General features: G+C 43.0%; 1 protein-coding gene across 3 annotated transcripts; it reads left to right on the top strand.

Moving 5' to 3' along the window:
- Positions 1-10827: 10827 nt before the first annotated feature.
- Positions 10828-19404, top strand: LOC140339047 (gastrula zinc finger protein XlCGF66.1-like). 3 transcript variants are annotated; one of them, XM_072423576.1, is made up of 7 exons: positions 10828-10940; positions 13633-13780; positions 14141-14317; positions 14393-14516; positions 14615-14712; positions 14831-14930; positions 15653-19404. In XM_072423576.1, the coding sequence occupies exons 2-7, from the start codon at positions 13688-13690 to the stop codon at positions 16495-16497; spliced, it is 1437 nt and encodes a 478-aa protein (XP_072279677.1). In that variant the 5' UTR covers positions 10828-10940; positions 13633-13687; the 3' UTR covers positions 16498-19404. The 3 variants fall into 3 exon arrangements, with proteins under 3 accessions (XP_072279677.1, XP_072279676.1, XP_072279678.1); XM_072423575.1 differs by lacking the exon at positions 10828-10940 and adding an exon at positions 12648-13183; XM_072423577.1 differs by lacking the exon at positions 10828-10940 and adding an exon at positions 12666-13183 and having other exon boundaries at positions 13633-13765.
- Positions 19405-20756: the final 1352 nt, after the last annotated feature.

The raw sequence follows: 20756 nt of genomic DNA, 5'->3' as shown, positions 1-20756 counted from the left end.
TTCTGCTCTATGGAGAGGGGAGGGGGAGAACGACGGAGAGGTACCTGCGGCGCGCTCCCGCTCTTCACGTTCATTAGGATCGTTCGTCGAGCCCTGTTCACACCAGATTCTTGTACGATATCATTCATTATCAGACGAGAACCATTAGACGCATGTACGCAGCCTTATTTATTAATATATGCATTTCCACCCGGTGGTTTTAAGGTTGCCATAGTGACACCCAGATGTGTAGTCGGGCAGTGTTTTGGAGGGTGGACAGTGGCAGATCCTTCTATTCAGGTGTGGAGAAAAACATGTCCTCAGTGCAGGAGGGGTGGCGGCCATTTTGTTGTAGATCATGTTTATTAACCCTAATATAAATAAAAACAAATACTTTGCCTTCCACTGGCCAGATTCTCTTCGGACCTTCAAAGTATACTGCTAGGGCCCCACAATGTTAGTAATTACTTTTTATTTATTATAGGGGGTGCAGTGCCCATTTTGTCGTAGCACTGAGGAGAGAAGAAAGCAGCTGTCAAGGTTCAAACCTTGTAGAAGAGTGTGTACCCAGTGAGGAGGTAATAATGCCTAATTATCTGAAAAGGGGATCCCAGCATTCTCTGTGGTATGTCATGTGACTTTGTAGGTCATGTGACCTGCCCCAGGCTCTGCAGCTCTGGGGATGAATATCATTAGCATTGTTTCTGCTTCCCTATACTTCATTTCACTACCCAACTTGGGGTGGCCACAGGTGGACTACAGCAGGTGATCAATCTGCTTCAAGTCAACCACTATGGGCTGTTACCGAGCCCCAGATTTGTTCTGTCTTTCTGGAGGGCAATTGTTCCTGCACAATTTATCTTGTATTATCCTTTTTATTTTTTATTATTTGTTGTGATTAGCTGTTCTGCATCCCAAATAGAATCCATTTATCACTAGCTGAACCTATAACTGAGAAAAGTCCTTCTATACTCAGCTTTAGGAAAACCATCTATCCCCCCATCTTAAATAGAGACATTCCAGAGCCTGTATGGCATGCTGTCACTTACCGCTAGATTAACCCATACCCAATAGTAGTCCTTACAGGTACCAAAGAGGCAAACATGACATCAACCAAGCTCCATCCATATCCCATGCCCCATGTTTGTTCCCTGAAGACCTGTATTGTCCATAAAGCACCACCCTGGAAATCATGATGGAGAACCGGCCACCCCTCACATCCCCCAGTATGATGAGATTTTCATTTCTTGTAATGGAGAGAAGAGTATTGAGTATCCACCTAAATCAGGGGTGGCAAACTTTTTCACTCAGGGGCCACAATCTGTTTGGCAGAGGGGCCAGGCCGATGGAAGAGTTGGCGGGTTGTTCCACCCACTTCCCAGAGCATGGGATTTGTACAAGATTTAAGCAAAAATCATACTAAGAATATGTAAAATCACTCTAATACATATCACTACAACAGCATTTTGTTTTAGGGCTAACACAAAAAAAGAAATACAGGGCAGCTTTAAAAATAACTTATCTTATAACTCTTTATGCACAGCACAGCGGGATCCTTCTCCCGACCCTGCTCGGGGGGCATCAACCAGACCTGCAGACCACTGGGGGAGTTCAACGGGCCGGATTTAAAAGCCTAATAGGCCAAATATGGTCTGCGGGCCATAGTTTGCTTATACCTGACCTAGATACACTCATCTTCTGATATAAAGTCACAGAAACATTGGGCCTGGTTTAATAAAACTCTCCAAGACTGAGGAAGGTAGGCTATTAAGGGAGAACCTGGGTGATGCAGCAATCCTAGAATGGATTTGGTCCAGGATTGAAAAAAATTGCCAGTTAATAACTAATGATTTTTAGGCAATCTATTCTAGATTTGTTGGATCACCCAGGTTCTCCCATGATAGCCTATCTTCTCCAGTCTTTAATAAATCAGGTCCATTGTATTCAGTCAGTGTGTGTGTTTCCTACATGATCCAGAAATACTCTAGAGAGATGTCCCCGTCCTCTGTATTCCCAAAGATCCCTCAGGAGGATCAGGTAGATGGAAACCTTTGCTGGGGGTTATGGGTTTAAGGAGCACCAACACTGGGGCAGGAAGACCAAGCAGAGTGCTGGAGCTCCTTCCGATTTGTACAAGATTTAAGCAAAAATCATACTAAGAATATGTAAAATCACTCTAATACATATCACTACAACAGCATTTTGTTTTAGGGCTAACACCAAAAAAAAAAAAAATACAGGGCAGCTTGAAAAATAACTTATCTTATAACTCTTTATGCACAGCACAGGTTTCAGTTCTTAGTACTGACAATATTAGGTTTTATCTATCAGGATATCCAAAAAGGTTGAAGGCAGGTCGCATATCTCTGACTTAGTTGCAATTGTAGTTGAGTGGTTCATAGCACTTAAGCACCATGTTTAGAATAATAGACCTGCATGGAAAGAATACAGCGCTATCAAGTCACAGTGGTTGATTGGCTTTGTGCTCCTGCAATATGATCATAATTGCAACCAATCTCCTAAAAAGTGCAGTAAAAGCTCCTGAGCAATTTTATACACAGGTCGATTAAAAGTGTACCTTTCTGTAAGTCACACCACCTCAATTGTCCTACTCTCAGGTGTCACGTCATGATGCCCTAACCCTGCAGACTCAGATCTTCGATTAGAGAATGGGTGGGGTTGTGTCCAGAGACACAACCCCACCCATGTCCCCGAGCCTGGGATTTGTATGGGGGATATGGTCCGCGGCTCTGGCCGGTGTGACCCCACAGCAGGGTCCTGCTCGGGGGGCATCAACCAGACCTGTGGATCGCTGGGGGATTTCAACGGGCCAGATTTAAAAGCCTAATAGACCATATATGGCCTGCGGGCCGTAGTTTGCTTTTGCCTGACCTAGATACACTCATCTTCTGATATAAAGAAACATTGGGCCTGGTGTAATAAAACTCGCCAAGACTGAAGAAGGTAGGCTATTAAGGAAGAGCTTGGGTGATGCAGCAAACCTAGAATGAATTGGGTCCAGGATTGAAAAAAATTGCCAATAAAACACTAATGATTTTTAGGAAATCCATTCCAGATTTGCTGGATCACCTATCTTCTCCAGTCTTGGTAGCCTATCTTCTCCAGTCTTGAAGAGCCCTAATAAATCAGGCCCATTGTATTCAGTAAGTGTGTGTTTCCTACATGATCCAGAAATACTCCAGAGAGATGTCCCCGTCCTCTGTATTCCCAAAGATCCTTCAGGTGGATCAGGTAGATGGAAACCTTTGCTGGGGGTTATGGGTTTAAGGAGCACCAACACTGGGGCAGGAAGACCAAGCAGAGTGCTGGAGCTCCTTCCGGATCAGGTAGATGGAAACCTTTGCTGGGGGTTATGGGTTTAAGGAGCACCAACACTGGGGCAGGAAGACCAAGCAGAGTGCTGGAGCTCCTTCCTTGTCCAAGCTTGAGATGTGTTCCTGTCCACCTGTGATTCTCCTGATATTTATCTGTGGAAAAAACCATGCTCCTGAAAAGCCACCATTCAGAAAGTCGTGTCTTATGTAGGTTGGTGGCCTGGTTGTCCTTAAAGAAGATGAATATGATGAGCTGTCCATGAAGCTCATTCTAATTCTGAACCTTTTTCTAATTTTGGTTCCGTACATAGCCACAATTAAATTTAAATGAAACAACTCAGACTTTCAGCTTTAATTCAGTGGGTTGAACAAAAAGATTTGATAAAAATGCGAGGAACTAAAGCCTTTTTTAAACACCATCACTTTATTTCAGGGGTTCAAAAGTAATTGGACAAATTAAAAGCTGAAAATAAAATGTTCATTTCTAATACTTGGTTGAAAACCCTTTGCTGGCAATGACAGCCTGTAGTCTTGAACTCATGGACATCACCAGATGCTAGGTTTCCTCCTTTATAATGCTCTGCCAGGCCTTTACTGCAGAGGCTTTCAGTTGCTGTTTGTGGGCCTTTCTGTTCGAAGTTTAGTCTTCAACAAGTGAAATGCATGCTCAATTGGGTTCAGATCAGCTGACTGACTTGGCCATTCAAGAATATTCCACTTCTTTGCTTTAATAAACTCCTGGGTTGCTTTGGCTGTATGTTTTGGGTCATTGTCCATCTGTATTATGAAATGCCTCCCAATCATTGTGACTGCATTTAGCTGGATTTGAGCAGACAGTATGTCTCTGAACACCTCAGAATTCATTCAGCTGCTTCTGTGTCACATCATGGATAAACACTAGTGTCCCAGTGCCATGGCAGCCATGCACGCCCAAGCCATCACACTGCCTCCGCCATGTTTTACAGATGATGTGCTATGCTTTGGATCATGAGCTATTCCACGCCTTCTCCATACTTTTTTCTTGCAATCATTCTGGTAAAGGTTGATCTTGGTTTCATCTGTCCAAAGAATGTTTTCTCCACAACTGTACTGGCTTTTTTAGATGTTTTTGAGCAAAGTCCAATCTAGCCTTTCTATTCTTGAGGCTTATGAGTGGCTTGCACCTTGCAGTGCACCCTCTGTATTTACTTTCATGCAGACTTCTCTTTATGGTGGACTTGGATATCGATACGCCTACTTCCTGGAGAGTGTTGGTCACTTGGTTGGCTGTTGTGAAGGGGTTTTTCTTCACCATGGAAATGATTCTGCGATCATCTACCACTGTTGCCTTCCATGGACGTCCAGGTCTTTTGGTGTTGCTGAGTTCACCAGTGCTTTGTTTCTTTCTCATGATGTACCAAACTGTAGATTTTGCCTCTCCTAATATTGTAGCAATTTCTCGGATGGGGTTTTTCTGTTTTTGCAGCTTAAGGATGGCTTGTTTCACCCGCATGGAGAGTTCCTTTGACCACATGTTGTCTGTTCACAGCAAACAGTTCACAGCACTTAAGGTCTTCAGCCTACAATTTCTAGCTAGAAAAAGTAGTTTAAGGGAAAAGGCAGGAAGCCTGTCATCAAAATAATTTATATATATAACATATTAGTTACTGGTCATAAATACCTTTTATTAAATGATCACAGTGTACTAGAGTCACCCTTTCCCGCATCATTTAAAGAATCTTTTTGGTTCTTTTAGGACAGGAAGATGACGTGGTCATGTAAATTCATAAGTGAGGATGGATGCACTTTTTAAATGCTTTATTGAAGGGATTTGGTACACAGATTAAATATATGTAGTCAAAAACCAACCAGTTTTGCCTTGTGTGCAGGTGACACAATGTATATGTGTTTTCTATAGATGGATCCAGAAATACAGCAAAGAAATGTCCCCGTCCTCTGTATTCCCGGGGTTTCACACAGCAACATCAGGAGATCCCTCAGGATGGTCAGGTAAGAGAAGGAGATGGATCCAGAAATACAGCAAAGAAATGTCCCCGTCCTCTGTATTCCCGGGGTTTCACACAGCAACATCAGGAGATCCCTCTGGATGGTCAGGTAAGAGAAGGTTTTGGCTTGTGAAAGTAGAACTTATGCTTTACCCCTTGTGATAAAATAGAACATCAGCCATGTATTATTGTTGGGCAGTTATCCCCGAATTTTTTATTCCAGCCATGGTTGACACTAAAACAGGAGATATGACCAGTGTGGAGACTTTTATAAAAAAAACTTAAAAACTAAAATTTCAGGGAATTGTTACATGGGTTTGATTGTATTGTTCTCATATGAAGGAACTTCTTACTTCCCGCCTCAATGTCACTCATACCAACAAAGATCAATAATACAATTGTAACAGGGATTCCAACCCTGCCCCACAATAAGCCAAGATATAAAAAAAAACTTAACACATACCTTAACACTTAAAATAACTCTACCTGTACAAACCAAGAAAACCCTTGCCACCACCTTTAACAATTTTAAAGGTTTTATTTAAAAAATCAGCTAAAAGCTACCCGAATCTGTGGTCAACTGACATACTGGATGCCCGGTTTTCTTTCTTTTGCTTGGTAGTGTAGGAGGGTCTGCTGTTCAGTATGCCCATGTAGGGGCTTCCATACTGGCCAATTATAGGGGTCCTCAGCATCTAGAATGGGTCAGACATCCGATCAGCTGGACCCAGTAAAGCTACTTTGGATCACCGGTCCAGAAAAGGCAACACATGACCGCAAATTCCGGTAAGTTACAATGAATTTCTGAGGGTTCTTTTTCATTTTCTCCCGTGGTAATATGTCTCCTGAAGCTCATCTTCCAAACATTCAGACTTTTACCTGTTTATCTGTCTGCCTGTGGGTGGCTCTGCCAAAATTACTGTTAGTGTTTTTTTTTTGTACTAATAACATTATGTTATGTTTTTGGTATGTTATCTTTACATTTCATGTGTTGTTTTGTGTTATTCAGGATAAAATTCTTACTATTGTTAAAGCTGAACCAGGGGATGATGAATATTCATATGTGAGGGGTGATGATGATTCAAGACGGGAAGATGAAATCCCTCCAGAGATCAGCACAGGTGAATAATAAACACTAAATCAAAAAAAGTCCTATATTCTCCTTATTCAGTCACTACAACGATCTCTTCTTCCCCTCCTCTGTCTATAGACAGTAATAGGGCACAGTTGGGGAGGGAGGGATTACGAGTCATTAGCATCAATTAGGCTTGGCTCCACTCATCACGTCATTGTCACTGGCTGTACTGCTTACGTGTGGATGATATTATCTTTGCGATAATGAGGTGGAGGGGTTTTTGAGGTACTTTCACTTCGAGATAGTGTCAGAGGGTAGAACATGTGATAAATAAACTCAGAGCATCTTTATTCACAGCTCCTGAGGACACATTATTGAAGAATGTCAAAGTTGAAGAGGCTGAAATAGGATGCATGAAGATTGAAGATGATGGAATTGCTGTAGAGATTAGCACAGGTGGGAATTAAATCCAGAAGTCACTACAACAATCTCTTCTTCTACCCCTCCTCTGTCAGTAGTGAGGCAGTAATGGGGGGGGGTCAGTATGTGCCCACTAGAGAAGTCAGGAGCCATCAGACACTATTAGACTACCTTCTCGTTCATTAGGCATTAGACGTGTTCTTCTTCAACTTTTACTCTATTTTGATTCCCTACAGATGGGCGATACACAAGGTATAATAAGAAGAGACATTCCCTTTACCCTGCAGACGATGAAATACATGACAACTCAGCAGATTCCCCAGAAGAAACCCCCATAAGCCATCCAATATCTAGTCCTTCCACCAATGGGGGGACTTTTCTGAATTCTGACAAGACCACAGCTCATTATACATCTGGCAGATTCCCCAAAAAGGTTCAGTGTCCTGAGTGCGGTAAATTTTTTACTTGGAAGTCAAGTCTGGTAAAGCACCAGAGGTCTCACTCTCGTGAAAAGCCTTTTTCATGTTCAGAGTGTGGAAAATGTTTTGTTTACAAGCCGGACCTTGTAGTACACGAAAGAGCCCACAGAGGCGAGAGACCTTTTACTTGCTCAGAGTGTGGTAAAAGCTTTGCTAAGAAATTTTGTCTCGTCCAACACCGAAGAACTCACACAGCAGAGAAGCCCTATTCCTGTGCCGAGTGTGGTAAATGTTTCATGACAAAAGCTTGCCTTTTCCAACATCAGAGGTCCCATAGCCAGAAGAAGCAGTATTCATGTTCAGAGTGTGGTAAATGCTTCAGACACAACTCAGATCTTCTCAAACATCGGAGAACACATACTGGGGAGAAGCCATATTCCTGTTCAGAATGTGAAAAAAGATTTTCTGTGAAGGCTACTCTTGTTCACCATCAGAGAAGGCACAGAGGGGAGAAGCCTTATTCCTGTCCAGAATGTGGGAAATGCTTTGTGCAGAAGTCAGACTTGGACAGGCATCATCTTATCCACACCGGTGAGCGACCATTCGCGTGTCCTGAATGTGGAAAGTGCTTTACGCAGAGGTCGACTTTGGTGGAGCATCGTAGAATTCACTCGGGAGAGAAGCCCTATTCGTGTTCTGTGTGTGGAAAATGCTTTGCACAGAGAGGACAGCTTGTTGCACATGAAAGGATTCATGGACGACAAACTAATGTAATAGTCTAAAAGAGAAACCCCTTTGTGCCACCTCATTTTCCAGACCATCAGTGGGAAGGAAATTCTTTTTTCTTACAAGCCTTCCCAAAATGGCTTCTGGGTATGGCTTGATGGCCCTATTTAAGGAACCAATAAACCATTAGCCTTAACCTTTACACCTACCCATGAAATGGGAATTATGGCTCCAAAAATTGTATTCTGTAATCTAACTTTACGAGTTAACCCCATGTTGCCTAGTTCCTCGAAAATGTCTCTGTTGGCTCCAAGACCAGTCTGCCTCGATGTGGTCTACATAGTGAAGCTCCATGAAAGTGACTTTGTTAGAGTACCAGTTTAAGGTCCAAACTTCAGGCATGTATCTCTCTCTGAAGCTTCTTTTATAGAACGTCCTGTATGTAACCAACAGCTCCATGTAGATGAGGTCCCGTAGGATAGGACTCAAGATTTTGGTAGGGGAAAGCCAAAGAATTTTGAACTTTCCACTGCCAGGGCCATTACAAACCTAAATAGTGTTATGTTCCCTTGATGAGGACTAATAATTGTAAAGTTCCAGCTACATGAGAATGTCACCTTTTTTTGGAGGCCATAAAGGAACAATCTCCTGGAAGGAAGTCTCGTTACATGGCATCAGAAACCTGGAAATCCTGAACGACATTAAAAGTGTGAATTTGAAAGGTGCCAAGAATAAAGCACATCATAAGTCAGATATTACATTATGTCTTCTAGGTATGGCCATGAATATCAGCAAATGATCTGGATTGTTGGTAAAATATTATTTTATTATTATTATTATTATTATTATTAATAAAGAGGATTTTTATAGCGCCAACATATTACGCAGCGCTGTACATTAAATAGGGGTTGCAAATGACAGACGAATACAGACAGTGAAACGGGGAGAGGACTTTGCCCCGTGGAGCTCCTGCACATGCTCGAGCATCTCGGGTATGCACAGAAGGAGCCTTTTTGCTCAAAGAAAAAAAATTGCCGATCTCACACATGTGCAATGAGATCCGCAAATTTTTTTTTCCTCCTACACCACGCAATCCCACGCCTAGGTTGGGTAGGATGAAGAACCCAGAAGAAAAGACAAAGATTGTGGCGCCGGCTCCGGGATGGAAGCTGGGACGACGCGGGACCTGAGTGATCGGACTGCCTTGCGAGGATTGAAGGTAAGTGTTTTTTTTTTTTGTTTGTTTTACTTTTAATTATAGTTTCTCTTTAACTCTTATTTCCACCACTGATGCTGCTTGGATTACTTACATTGCTGCCAATATTTGATAACATGAAGACAAATAAAAACATAAAAATATCCTTACCTTTTTTTTTAAAAAAATAAAAAATGTGTATATATATATTTCCCACAAAGTATGAATATACAAGTTATGTGTAACCTGTTGATGATGATCAAGGGACATGGAAGATCGAAGGATTTGTTCTGGCACTACTTTAGTCCCTATTCCTCCCCTGGCACATTTTTTAGGTCCCTCTATACACCTCTCAGCCACCTTTTCATGCCAGGCATTTTTAATCCCCCTGACATCAAAGCAATAATTTTTTTTCAACTTACCAATAATGCTAAACAATAACGCCATGCAGTTTACACCCACTGACCGATCACACATGGCATAATTTTCCCCTCAGCAAAACTAGGATTTTTTTTCTCCATTTCCTCTATAAATCCAAGGCATTTTCCTCTCATTGACGCTGAAGTGGGAGGCTGAAGACCCGTAAGGGCAAATGTTTCCCTTTGATTGAGCAGCACTGTTGGGGGCACTGCTGCTTCGCATTTCTCGGTATTGGCTCAATGTTGTTAGTTATTAAGTAGACTGGTAGCAGTGCCAGGATTGCAGCAAATGCGTGCAGTGCATGCAGTGCGTAGTCAGACCAAACCCAATATTCATCGCCAGTGTTCTCCCCAGCCCTTTTTAGCTGGGCGCACCACCCGGCACATTTCAGTAACCACCTGGGTATTTTTGGGTGGTTACTGAAGACTTGGGTCACAATACAGGGGTTACCAGCCACCTAACATTTCTTTTCACCTAGCTTAAAAAAATGTCTGGGTTTAACACTGATTCCTATATAACCACATCAACTTTTTACCACACCATGCACATTATTCTTCTCCAAGAAGCTCCGGACCTGTTTCAGTATAGAGCAATCCCACACGGCCCCAGCTGACGGACAACTCACCAGTTTTTCCGTCTTAAAGAACCAACATCTGCACATTTGACAGCTGGCGACAATAAGTGGTACTGGTACCACTCACTTCTGCCCCCATACATGTATCCGCTCCCCAGAGGCAAGAGGAAGCTGTAAACGCACCTCACGGGCAATGTGAACATAGCCATATTTAAAAAAAAAAGCCTAAAATTGTGAGATATTCATATAGTAAAATAGGTGGTTACTATGATATTTAATTGGTATTTTTATAATACGCCTCACATGTCCGATCTCCGTCTCAGGCCTGCGTTTCACAGACTTCTAGATGTTTCCTGGTTGCCACGGTGATATCCAAGCTGTATTGCCAAGTGTGTGCCACCACTAGAGGGCAACCATGTGCTCTGTTTATGCAGGAAGTGTCCCATGCCATTTTGTTGTAGTATACCGGTACTTTTTAGGGTTTTAGTTTAATTTTATTGGTGCTCTTAGGATTTAGTTTTTTTTTTTACTAAATCTTTGATGATTTTCAAAAAAAAAAAAAAAATTATGACATATATTAAAATGTAAATAATTAGGTGTAATCTTGAAGATGTCCTCAGTGTTTAGGGCCATTTTGTTGAAGTTTTGTTAGAAAGGAAAGGGAGGAGCTAGTGAGCAGGTAATAACTTCTTCTTGTTATTGTACCACCAGAAATGAGAAAACCTATGCTAAGAGCCCAGCCTGCCACCCTTAGTTGTTGACCCAAGGCCAGCCATTGATGGCAGAACTCCTGATCTGTATGCATGTTCTAGGTCAGTGACTTGCAAGGAACTGAAGGCTTTGGATTCTTATGAGAGGATCTCACTGTTATGGCAGAGAGGTGTACAGGTAGTCCCCGGGTTACATACGAGATGGGGACTGTTGGTTTGTTCTTAAGTTGAGTTTGTATGTAAGTCGGAACATGTACATTATTTTAATAAATGCACTTAGGACAGATGTTCGTCTTAACATATTATTAGGCAGCGTGGTGTCAGTATAAAATCCTCCCTGTGAGTTAATTACAAAGTCTTTATGGAGCCTAGACATTCGTTAATTTCCTGAGCAAACTGTACTTTGATATGCAGAAAGAAACAACTGCAGAGTTTGTCTTCTGCAAGTCAAGCAAACCTCGCCCCATCAAGCCTCCATCCTGCATACGAGCGAGCAGGGAAGCCCTGTTCGTATCGAGGAGACGTCCATATGTCGGATGTCCTTAACCCTGGGACTACCTGTACACCTATAGCACTGGGTGTGGTACAGGGTACTGGCTGGGTACATGGACACCTAATCATCTGGTCTGGTGTACCCATGGTAGGCAATCTGGGTCCTTGCATGGCTCTAACATTCAATACCATAGTTATCCCCAGAGCCTTTTTCTTGGGCGTTCTGCCCAGCACATGTGACTCCCTGTCCATCTGTCACCTGTTTGTCTTCTGCATGGATGATAGCGGGGCATGAGCAGCCACACCGCCATGGTAGTAAAGACTGAAGGGGAAACCTGCAGACTCTTGGAATACTTGCTTTACATATCCCAGGAGGCTGTGGGCTGCTCCTTCTGTGCATGCCCGAAATCCAGCATGCATCATCAGGGGGCTTTCTATAATGTAAAAACAAAATGTGCTCAATCACATGCATGCACAGTGAGATCTGTACATTTTAGGAAGACAGTGCAAGATTGGATGACACCAAGAGGAACCTGGAAAAGCGCTAGACGGAAAGACGAAGCCAATATACCGAGGGGCTCACTGGGCTCTCTTTGTGGCAAGTTGGAACAAAGTATAGGGGGAAGGTGAAAAACTGACACAGTTATTGAGGTTACTGGATACCGATGGCATAAAGAACTGGGAACAATTTTTATATGTCTCCCTCAGCCCCCCCCATCAGTCTGTGTACAGAGGAGCTGACACTCTAATGTCCCCCCCCCCCCCCCCCACAACTTTTTGACTTCAAGATATTTGATGATGGAAGTGTCACGGTGCCGCAGGGCAGGATGGTGTACCCTCTGTATCATTAGCTCAGGTGGCACAGATTCTAAGAAGCTGCCCTGTCTTCACCACAGCCTCTAGAGGGGGTGATGTTGTGCTGCGGGCAACTGCCAGGTTGCGGCCCCCATGCACGCAGAGGCAGGTGACTGCTGACAAACAGGAATCAGGCGAGGTTCAAGAACGTAAGATTGAACCAAGGTCAAATAACCCCGAGGTCAGGGCAGGCGGCAAGCAGGAGTAGTCAAAGATCAAGGCCAAAGTTGGTACACAGAGAATCAGTAGCTGAAGACGCCTGCAGGAACCGGAATAGAGCCTAACGGAACTCCTTGTTCAGGCAACTTTCTGTTGCCCTTCCTTTTATAGGGAGGGTTAGGTGATGGATGGGAGCTATGTGACCTGCTGGCATTATTATTATTATTATTAATAATAAACAGGATTTAAATAGCGTCAACATATTACGCAGTGCTGTACATCAAATAGGGGTTGCAAATGACAAACGAATACCACCAAAGGGAGTTGTGGAGATGAGAGGTTGGTGGTGTTCGCATCTCCACCAACAGGGGGAGCGCGTCTGCGAAACACTCCAGTCCTCTGAGGTAAGGGAGCAGCTGACTGGGAGTCACATGATCCGAACCAGGAAGTGAGCCGAGCATAGTCGGTGCAGGCAGCAGGGGAGAGCAAGATAGGTGACAGTGTTTCCCAGGGCGAAATGGTGGACCCCCCGTGCCACCAGCCTGCTAGGTAGAGACGTGTATGAGGCACAGAGTCTAAGCAACAGCCTGGTTTTCTCCATACCCCCTAGAGATGACGGTGTTGCGCTGCAGGCTGTTGCCAAGTTGCACTTGTAATTGTTAACAGGTTAGGACCAAGGTACAGGCAAAAACCTAGTCAGACAGAGGCAAGGCGGCAAAGAATCGTCAGACAGAACTCCAAAGATACAGGAACCTGAAGAAGGGCTCACGAGAACTGCTTGTTCAGGCGACATCCTGTTGCCAGCCACTTCCTTTTATAGAAGACGTCATGACCAGCAGGTAACAGAACCCACCACTAGAGGGAGTGCTTGAGCAGAGGCATCTCAGGTGGAGTTCACACTTCTGCCAGTAGATGGAGCATGCGTGCAGAATACTCTAGTCCTCTGGGGTAAGGGGGCGGCTCGGATAGGATAGGATTCCTGGGCAGTGCTGTTGCTGATTGCTGCAGAGGAGTGCATAGTGGGTGAGACGGGATAAGCACCAATCCCTTGGAATCTGTGACACCCTCTATCCCCCGTTATCGCCCCTTTTCTCCTTTTTCTTTGCTTTCTTTCTGTCCCCTTTTATTTCCTTCTCTCCATCTTTTCCTTACCAAACTCCCTCTGCCTCCCTTCACTTTCCCATTCTCATTCTTTTCTCTTTCTCCCAAATTACCATTGCTATCATTTTTTTACAAAAATGAGTTAGACGTTATTTTCATAGATGTTTTTTTTTTTTTCATGTTTTAGTGAACAGCTAAGACAGCCCAACTAAAGGTAAAATCGGTCAGCCATTTGACTAAGGATGGAGAAGGAGCGGAGTCACATGACTGAAAGAATATTAAACCTCACCCTGGAGATCATCTACCTGCTGACCGGAGAGGTGAGGAGGATTATGGTGGGTCACATGACATCACTATTATCTATTTTCATAAAAAACGTCAGACTGTGACAACTCCCTAAAACCAAGTTCTGAATGAACAGTTCAGGGTTATGAGTTTTATAGTGTCTTCCCAGTTTTATTGTTTAATTATAATTTTAGCATAGTAATAAAAGGCCTGTTGAACACCAGCAGTGTTCTCCCCCGCCTCTTTTGGCCGGGTGCACCACCCGGCAATTTTCGGCAACCACCCGGCTGTTTTCAGGTGGTTGCTGATGAGTTGGGTCGCAATTTATCGCCTACAATTTCTTCCCACCCAGCCTAAAAAAATGTTTGGGTTGAGCACTGACCAGTGTGCCTTTTTTTTTCTATACATAGGAATTTACTGTTGTAGGAAAGAAATCTGGTAATTACATGACACCCAAAAGTCACCTTTGGGGACCGAACAAGACACCTACTATAGAGCCTTCATTTCCTTCCTTAATATCTGAGAACATTAATAATAAGAAGATCCTAAACGTCACCCAGAAGATTACTGAGCTGCTGACGGGAGAGGTGAGCGGTGCCGGGAATTCTGGGAGATTATTATGGGATGTGTCTGGATGGTGACTGTATCATTGTGTGTGTCAGGTTCCTATAAGGTGTCAGGATGTCTCTGTCTATTTCTCCATGGAGGAGTGGGAGTATTTAGAAGGACACAAGGACCTCTACGAGGACGTCATGATGGAGGACCACCAGACCCTCACATCACCGGGTAAGAGGAGACTTTACGGAAGGGTCCACCTAGATCCCCCATCATCTGATAAACACATAGAGACAATGTATTCAGTCGGTGTGTGTGTTTTCATACAGATAGATCCAGTAATGGAGACCCACAAGAGAGATGTCCCCGTCCTCTGAATTCCCGGGATTCCATACCAGACCATCAGGGGATCCCATGGAATTATCAGGTAGGTGTGACTAGGGTAAATAATTATATTCATTAAACCGAAAACAGGTAAAATAACACTTATGACCCGTAAAGGACTTTTAACAATTAAAGTGTCTCTGTGTGTTTCTGTTATTTAGGTTGGAAATGTCATTAAAGTTGAAGTGAAGGAGGAAGAGTTGCTTGTAAGAATTGATGGGTTGGTCAAGGAGGAAAACATCTTTCCAGAGATTAGTACTGGTGAGTAATAATAATCACTAAATCTGGAAAAGAGTCCCAAATTCTCATTGGCCCTGGTGAAGAGGAAACCCTAAAACCTCTGAAACAGATTGTGGTTGGACTGTTGAAAAAAATCAGGGACCCCTAAACCTTTGGTGTGTTGGTCTTGTGTTTTCTGATGACTTAATTGTCTACAACTGGAGGACTGTACACAGACGGGGCAAAGTAGCAATTATCTGAAATCCATGGGATAAATTTTCACCTTACAGTTCGAATTGGCGAATGCTTTAAATTCCTTGCTAGATATATTGCCATCTGCCACCTTCTATCTGAGGGCCTTTTGTTCATGGCATTATGACAAAGACAACATCAGGACCACAATTTTTGAAGACCAACACAACACCAGAAAAGTGCAGTAAAGGTAAACCTATGTGCTTCAAGATTTTATTAAAAAGAAATAATTTCCAACCTGACTGAGAAATGTTCTTTCAGTTCTACATCACTTTTGGTTCATTAAATTCAGAAATGGTTTTTAGTCAACTCACCTATGACTAGCCTAATTGTCCAACATAGTTGTCCTACAGAGCATAAACGACCAGCAATTGTTATAACTCTCTCTATCCAAGCTAACCACAAAAAAAAACTTTTAGGTTCAGTTGGGTGTCAATGTTTTCTGTGTCCTTCCCAGGAGCTGTGTATAAAATTTTTGTTAAAATAACTCACCAATCTCCTTTATTCTCCAGGTGATCGTTATGAAACGTTCAGGAAAGGAGATAGTGATGTAGAAGATAATGAAATCACATCTGATCCTGCAGAAGAGAACCTTGTCACCCAAAATCTTCATTCATCATGTCCCAATGTAAACCAGTCATCCGACCCTTCTGCGTATAGGGGTTGGTCTCTTGACCACCCGTATTCCATCAATCATCCCATACATTGTACTAGGGAGAAGTTACAGTGTCCCAAGTGTGAAAAATGTTTCACTAACAAATCCAGTCTTTCTAAACACCGGCAGGTAAAACATCCAGAAAAGAGAATAAAGAAGCAGTATGTGTGTTTTAAATGTGGAAAAAGCTGTGAAAGCAAGTCACGTCTTCTCCGCCACGAATCGGTTCACACGCATGTGCGCCCATTTGTTTGCACAAAATGCAGTCGGACCTTTAACACAAGTTTTCGCCTTCATGTGCACCAGAGGACCCACACAGGCGAGAAGCCTTTCTCCTGCTGCACGTGTGATAAGAGATTCATACAGAAGGCGTCCTTAGTACAACATCAGAAGACTCACTTGAAACCGAAGATAAACACCTGTTTGGAATGCGGAAAGCATTTTAGGCATTGGTCACAGCTTCTTGAACATCTGAAGTTTCACGTTAGGGTGAAGCCAAAATTATGTCAGGTTTGTGGGAAGAGAGCGGCTTACTTGTTCCATCAGGAGGAGCACAAGGACAGGGAGCTGCATTTGTGTTCAGAGTGTAGCAAATGCTATGTGTACAAAGTAGACCCCGCCAGACACGGAGTGCTCCAACGGGTGAGTGACCAGTTGCCTGTGATGTGTTCGTCAAGGAACCTACCCTCAACGAGCACTTGAGAAACCAAATGAGACTATACGCATGTATAGAATGCGGCAAGTCTTTCATCCAGCAGTTCACCCTCGTAGTCCATCAAAGGTCTCACACGGGGGAGAAGCCATATTCCTGTCCCAAACGTGGTGAGCTCTTTAGGCACCCATCAGAAATGCTTAACCATAAGAGAACTCAAGTAAAGGCTTCACTTTGTCTCTAAAAGAATGTTTTACTGAAAATGTCTCTCTTGATCTAAAAAGACGTGGTAACGAGACAAAGTGGGGCAACGTTTGGAAAACCTTCATTGGCAGCACAGACATTGCTAAGCGGATTCACACTGGTGGTTGTCCAGATTAACATGTTGAATGTGGAAGAGACTTTAAGCTAAGATTAAGTTTGAGAGTCCACACAAGTGGTCCTCTTTAGTCTCAAATGTAGAGAACACTTATCAACATTCTCAATAAAGCCTATCTGCATATTTTTGTTTCTATTTGACTGGAAACTTGTAGGGCCTCTGTTAGGCTTTATTGCAGTCTATATTAAGGAGACTTTCCCCTCACTTCCTGTTAGGATAGGAAATGATGTCAGATTTCTCCAACAAGGACACCAGCCAAAGGGGGTCAGAGAACAAAATAAAAACTTGAAAACACAACAGGATTCCTTACCCTTCTATAGTCCCTTTGAGACTGGAGCTAAACATCCATGTCCCTCCGCCCCTTGTGGTCTCTGTGCAATCTGGGCACGTCATGGTTGGTGGAAGGAGCTAGCAGGGTGCAGTACACGGGTTTTTAAAGCATTGAAGTAGCCTTCCTAGGTACTCTTCTCAACATACTTCAGCCCTGAAGTGGTGGGCTGGATCAAATATATATATATGGATTTGGGTGGCATTCCTAAGCAGATTTTTTTTGCATGCAGGCCACCCTAGGTAAAGCCCACGTGTGATTCTATACTACGTAATTGAAAACTGAAATAAAATGAATGATGGGGGTGGGCAAATGATAGTCAGGCCAGGAAGGGCTAAATGATGCTGAACGTCCTCCAGCCAGGACATTAGGTGGCCTCTGTCTGATTTGCTGCTGTTTCTAATGCACTTTGTAAGAAGCTTACTGTGTGCAGTGAAATCAGAGTACACTACAAGACTAAAACTGCAAAACTGAAGGGAAGGCAGATTTATGAAGCCTTTCTTGTGCCGAGAAAGTGAGACGAGCTTTATACAGAAGTTGTCCTTGGAAGAACATCGGAAGATCCAGCTGGAGGAAAAGTTTAAAATGGCATAGGCTGGAGAGGAGATTTCTCAGATACGTTAAACACCAGGAATTTTCCTCCCAATGGAGAGAAACACCAGGCATTTTAATTCCACTAATGCCAGGGCATTGGTTTACCTTAACTTACTACCCACGGGTGCAGGCTTTTTTTTCCCTCCCATTGACCAGCAAAGTTAGGGACTGCACCCTGTATGTTACATAATCCTGACCAAAGGGTTTATTGTTTCAGCAGTTGGTTTGTCCCAGGTAGTTGTGTTGGTACTGTGAAAAACCACAGCAGCGGAAATTTTTCATAGACTCTGTTGAACTATGCCCATTTAAACAACACCGAATATTCAGCTCTGTTTAATCACACCAACTTTCCAGATCAGCGTTTCTCAACCAAGGTTCCTCCAGAGGTTTTTTAGGAAATGAGCAGGTTTGCTGGATCATTCAGGTTCTCCCATGATAATCTACCTTCTTCAGCATAAATCAGGCCCAACCGGTTTTGTCTTTATCCATTGTTTTGATTGGTTAATTGTGCTGTTGCTAGTTGTGGTGGCGGTATTGAGTTGTAGTTGGTGGTGGTAAAGTAATTACTCCTTGGCATCAGGAACATGTGGCTGAAACAAGTCACCAATCCAGGACCGTTTGATCTGAATACATGGTAATTCATCCACACTAATGGCAGACAGTGTCATCTGTTTTGGATTGACAATTCCACCTTTTGTTGTGAAAACTCCAACATGACACTTGAGGGTGGACAAGAGAGCACTTGGATGACATATTTGGACAATTGTGACCAAATTTTCAGTTTCTTGGCTCAGTAGCCAATAGCACTGAGTGTTAAATATTCTGGCACCTCTGGGCCTGCCAGATAAAATGGTACCAAGTACCTTATCTGATCTTCTAACTAAACACATTATTCCCTTTCTAAGCTGTCCTCTTCAAAAGTCCAATGTTGGAAGGAAAAAGTACAGAAAAATATGTTATAATAATTATCATTTTTTGAATATCATAATTATGATAAAACTTCTCACAGAGAAATCACATGACACCCAAGAGCCACACCTGTGAAAGGAGCGGGGACCCAAACATAGTCCCCCCACCTTCTTCGTTAATATCAGAGAACTACAAAAAGAAGATCCTAGATATCACCCAGAAAATCTTTGAGCTGTTGACGGGAGAGGTGACCGGGGCCGGGAATTCTGGGAAGTTTTTATGGGATGTGTCTGGATGGTGACTGTATCATTGTGTGTGTCAGGTTCCTATAAGGTGTCAGGATGTCACTATTTCTCCATGGAGGAGTGGGAGTATTTAGAAGGACACAAGGACCTCTACAAGAACGTCATGATGGAGAACCACCAGACCCTCACATCACCGGGTAAGGAGACTTTACGGAAGGGTCCACCTAGATCCCCCATCATCTGATAAACACATAGAGACAATGTATTCAGTCAGTGTGTGTGTTTCCTACAGATGGATCCAGTAACGGGAACCCACCAGAGAGATGTCCCCGTCCTCTGTATTCCACCTCCGGATTCTACACAGAGATCCCTCAGAAGAACCAGGCAGGTTGAACTGAAGGGACAATGGTTACAATATAGTCAATATAAACAGTATAATTTATGAACAATATAAATTCAACAGAAAACAGTAAAGTAAAACCTGTAAAAGAGTTTAAACAAATTGTCTCTATGCTTTGTATGGTCCTGTTGTTCAGAATGAAAATGATGTTGTAATAAAGGAAGAAGAAGAATATTAAATCCCTATTTTTTTCAACAGATAGTGGTCAGGTTAATGTTCTCGACGTGTTTCGCCATACACCTTCCTCACGGGATTTTATGAGAACATTGTCCCTAAGTAACCACATGGGTTTCGTCCTAACACAAACAGATTCCTTAAAAAGAAGGAAATAGGGATTTAATATGTATAGGTAATTGGTCCTCCATGAAACATTATTGGTGATGACCATTCTTAACTATTGTATGTACCTGAGTGATTTTGCTGTACAAATCACCTTAACAACAATATAACTGCCTAAACAAACCTAGCTTCTTTCAATTTTGTATCCTAACAAGCACTTTCCGTCCCCATTAGCTGCTCTAAGCTGTCCCTGTCTTACTAGCATAGCAGGACAAAATGGCGGCTGGTATAGCTGTTTTCTGGCTTTAGTAGAAAACTGCATTTACGTGAGCCCTGTTAAAGATAAAGGCCACCTGTCATTGGAGCAAGTGTGCAATAGCTGCACTTAAAATCTGTTTTGGAATCAACTCCAATCAGAACAATCCGACCACCATGTTATATTTATTATTATTACTATGCATTATTATCACCATGCACATTCATTCTCTAAGTTGTCCTTATTTACAAAAGTCTAAAACTGGGAGGGATAAGTATAGTAAAAAGGTTATTGCTATTATAATTATTATTTTTTGATACTTATCTATATTATAACCAGAGGTGTAGTCATAAAAAAAGCGGAGGGGGGACAGTAACAGTGAAGACTATCAGTGGCGAGCGCGCAGGGAGAGCATATACGGGGTCCCGAAAAAAGTGAGGGTACAGCGTGCCTGCGTGTGCTCGCCCCACTACGCCCCTGATTCCCTGATTATAGCACTACTCTGCTGTTTGCATTCCACCACCTCCCAGCTGCTTCCTAGTTGCCATGGTGACATCTACACCAAGTTACTAAGCTGACAGAGAGCCACCACTAGAGGGCATCCGTCTGTCCTGTTTATACAGAAAGTGTCCCCAGTGAGGAAGGCATTGCGGACATTTTGTTGTAGGTCACTTCTCAGGAATTTATTTTTACTATGCTAGAACCTTTTTTTTACGGACATCAGGTCTTTAAATTAAAAAAAAAAAGAAATGAGTGATTTGAGGGCAAAGCCTGCCACCCCTCACTTTTACCTAGAGCTCTGTGCTCTTTGCTAAACCTAACTATGAATATTATTGTGATAAATGTAGGGCAGGGACAGGATGGTGGACCCTCCGTGTCACCGGCCCACTTGGTAGGGATGTGCACGGGGCGCAGAGTG

The sequence above is a fragment of the Pyxicephalus adspersus genome, chromosome 10 (genome assembly GCF_032062135.1).
Source record: "Pyxicephalus adspersus chromosome 10, UCB_Pads_2.0, whole genome shotgun sequence".
In the NCBI taxonomy this organism is placed as follows: Eukaryota; Metazoa; Chordata; class Amphibia; order Anura; family Pyxicephalidae; genus Pyxicephalus; species Pyxicephalus adspersus.
The sequence above is the reverse complement of the archived record's forward strand: the minus strand, read 5'-3'. Positions and strand labels throughout refer to the sequence as shown.

Coding starts and splice junctions, on each gene's coding strand:
- LOC140339047 (XM_072423576.1), top strand. CDS start 13,688: ATGGAGAAGGAGCGGAGTCACATGACTGAAAGAATATTAAACCTCACC. Junction 14,517..14,614: donor CCAGACCCTCACATCACCGG/GTAAGAGGAGAC, acceptor GTTTTCATACAG/ATAGATCCAGTAATGGAGAC. Junction 14,713..14,830: donor GGATCCCATGGAATTATCAG/GTAGGTGTGACT, acceptor TCTGTTATTTAG/GTTGGAAATGTCATTAAAGT.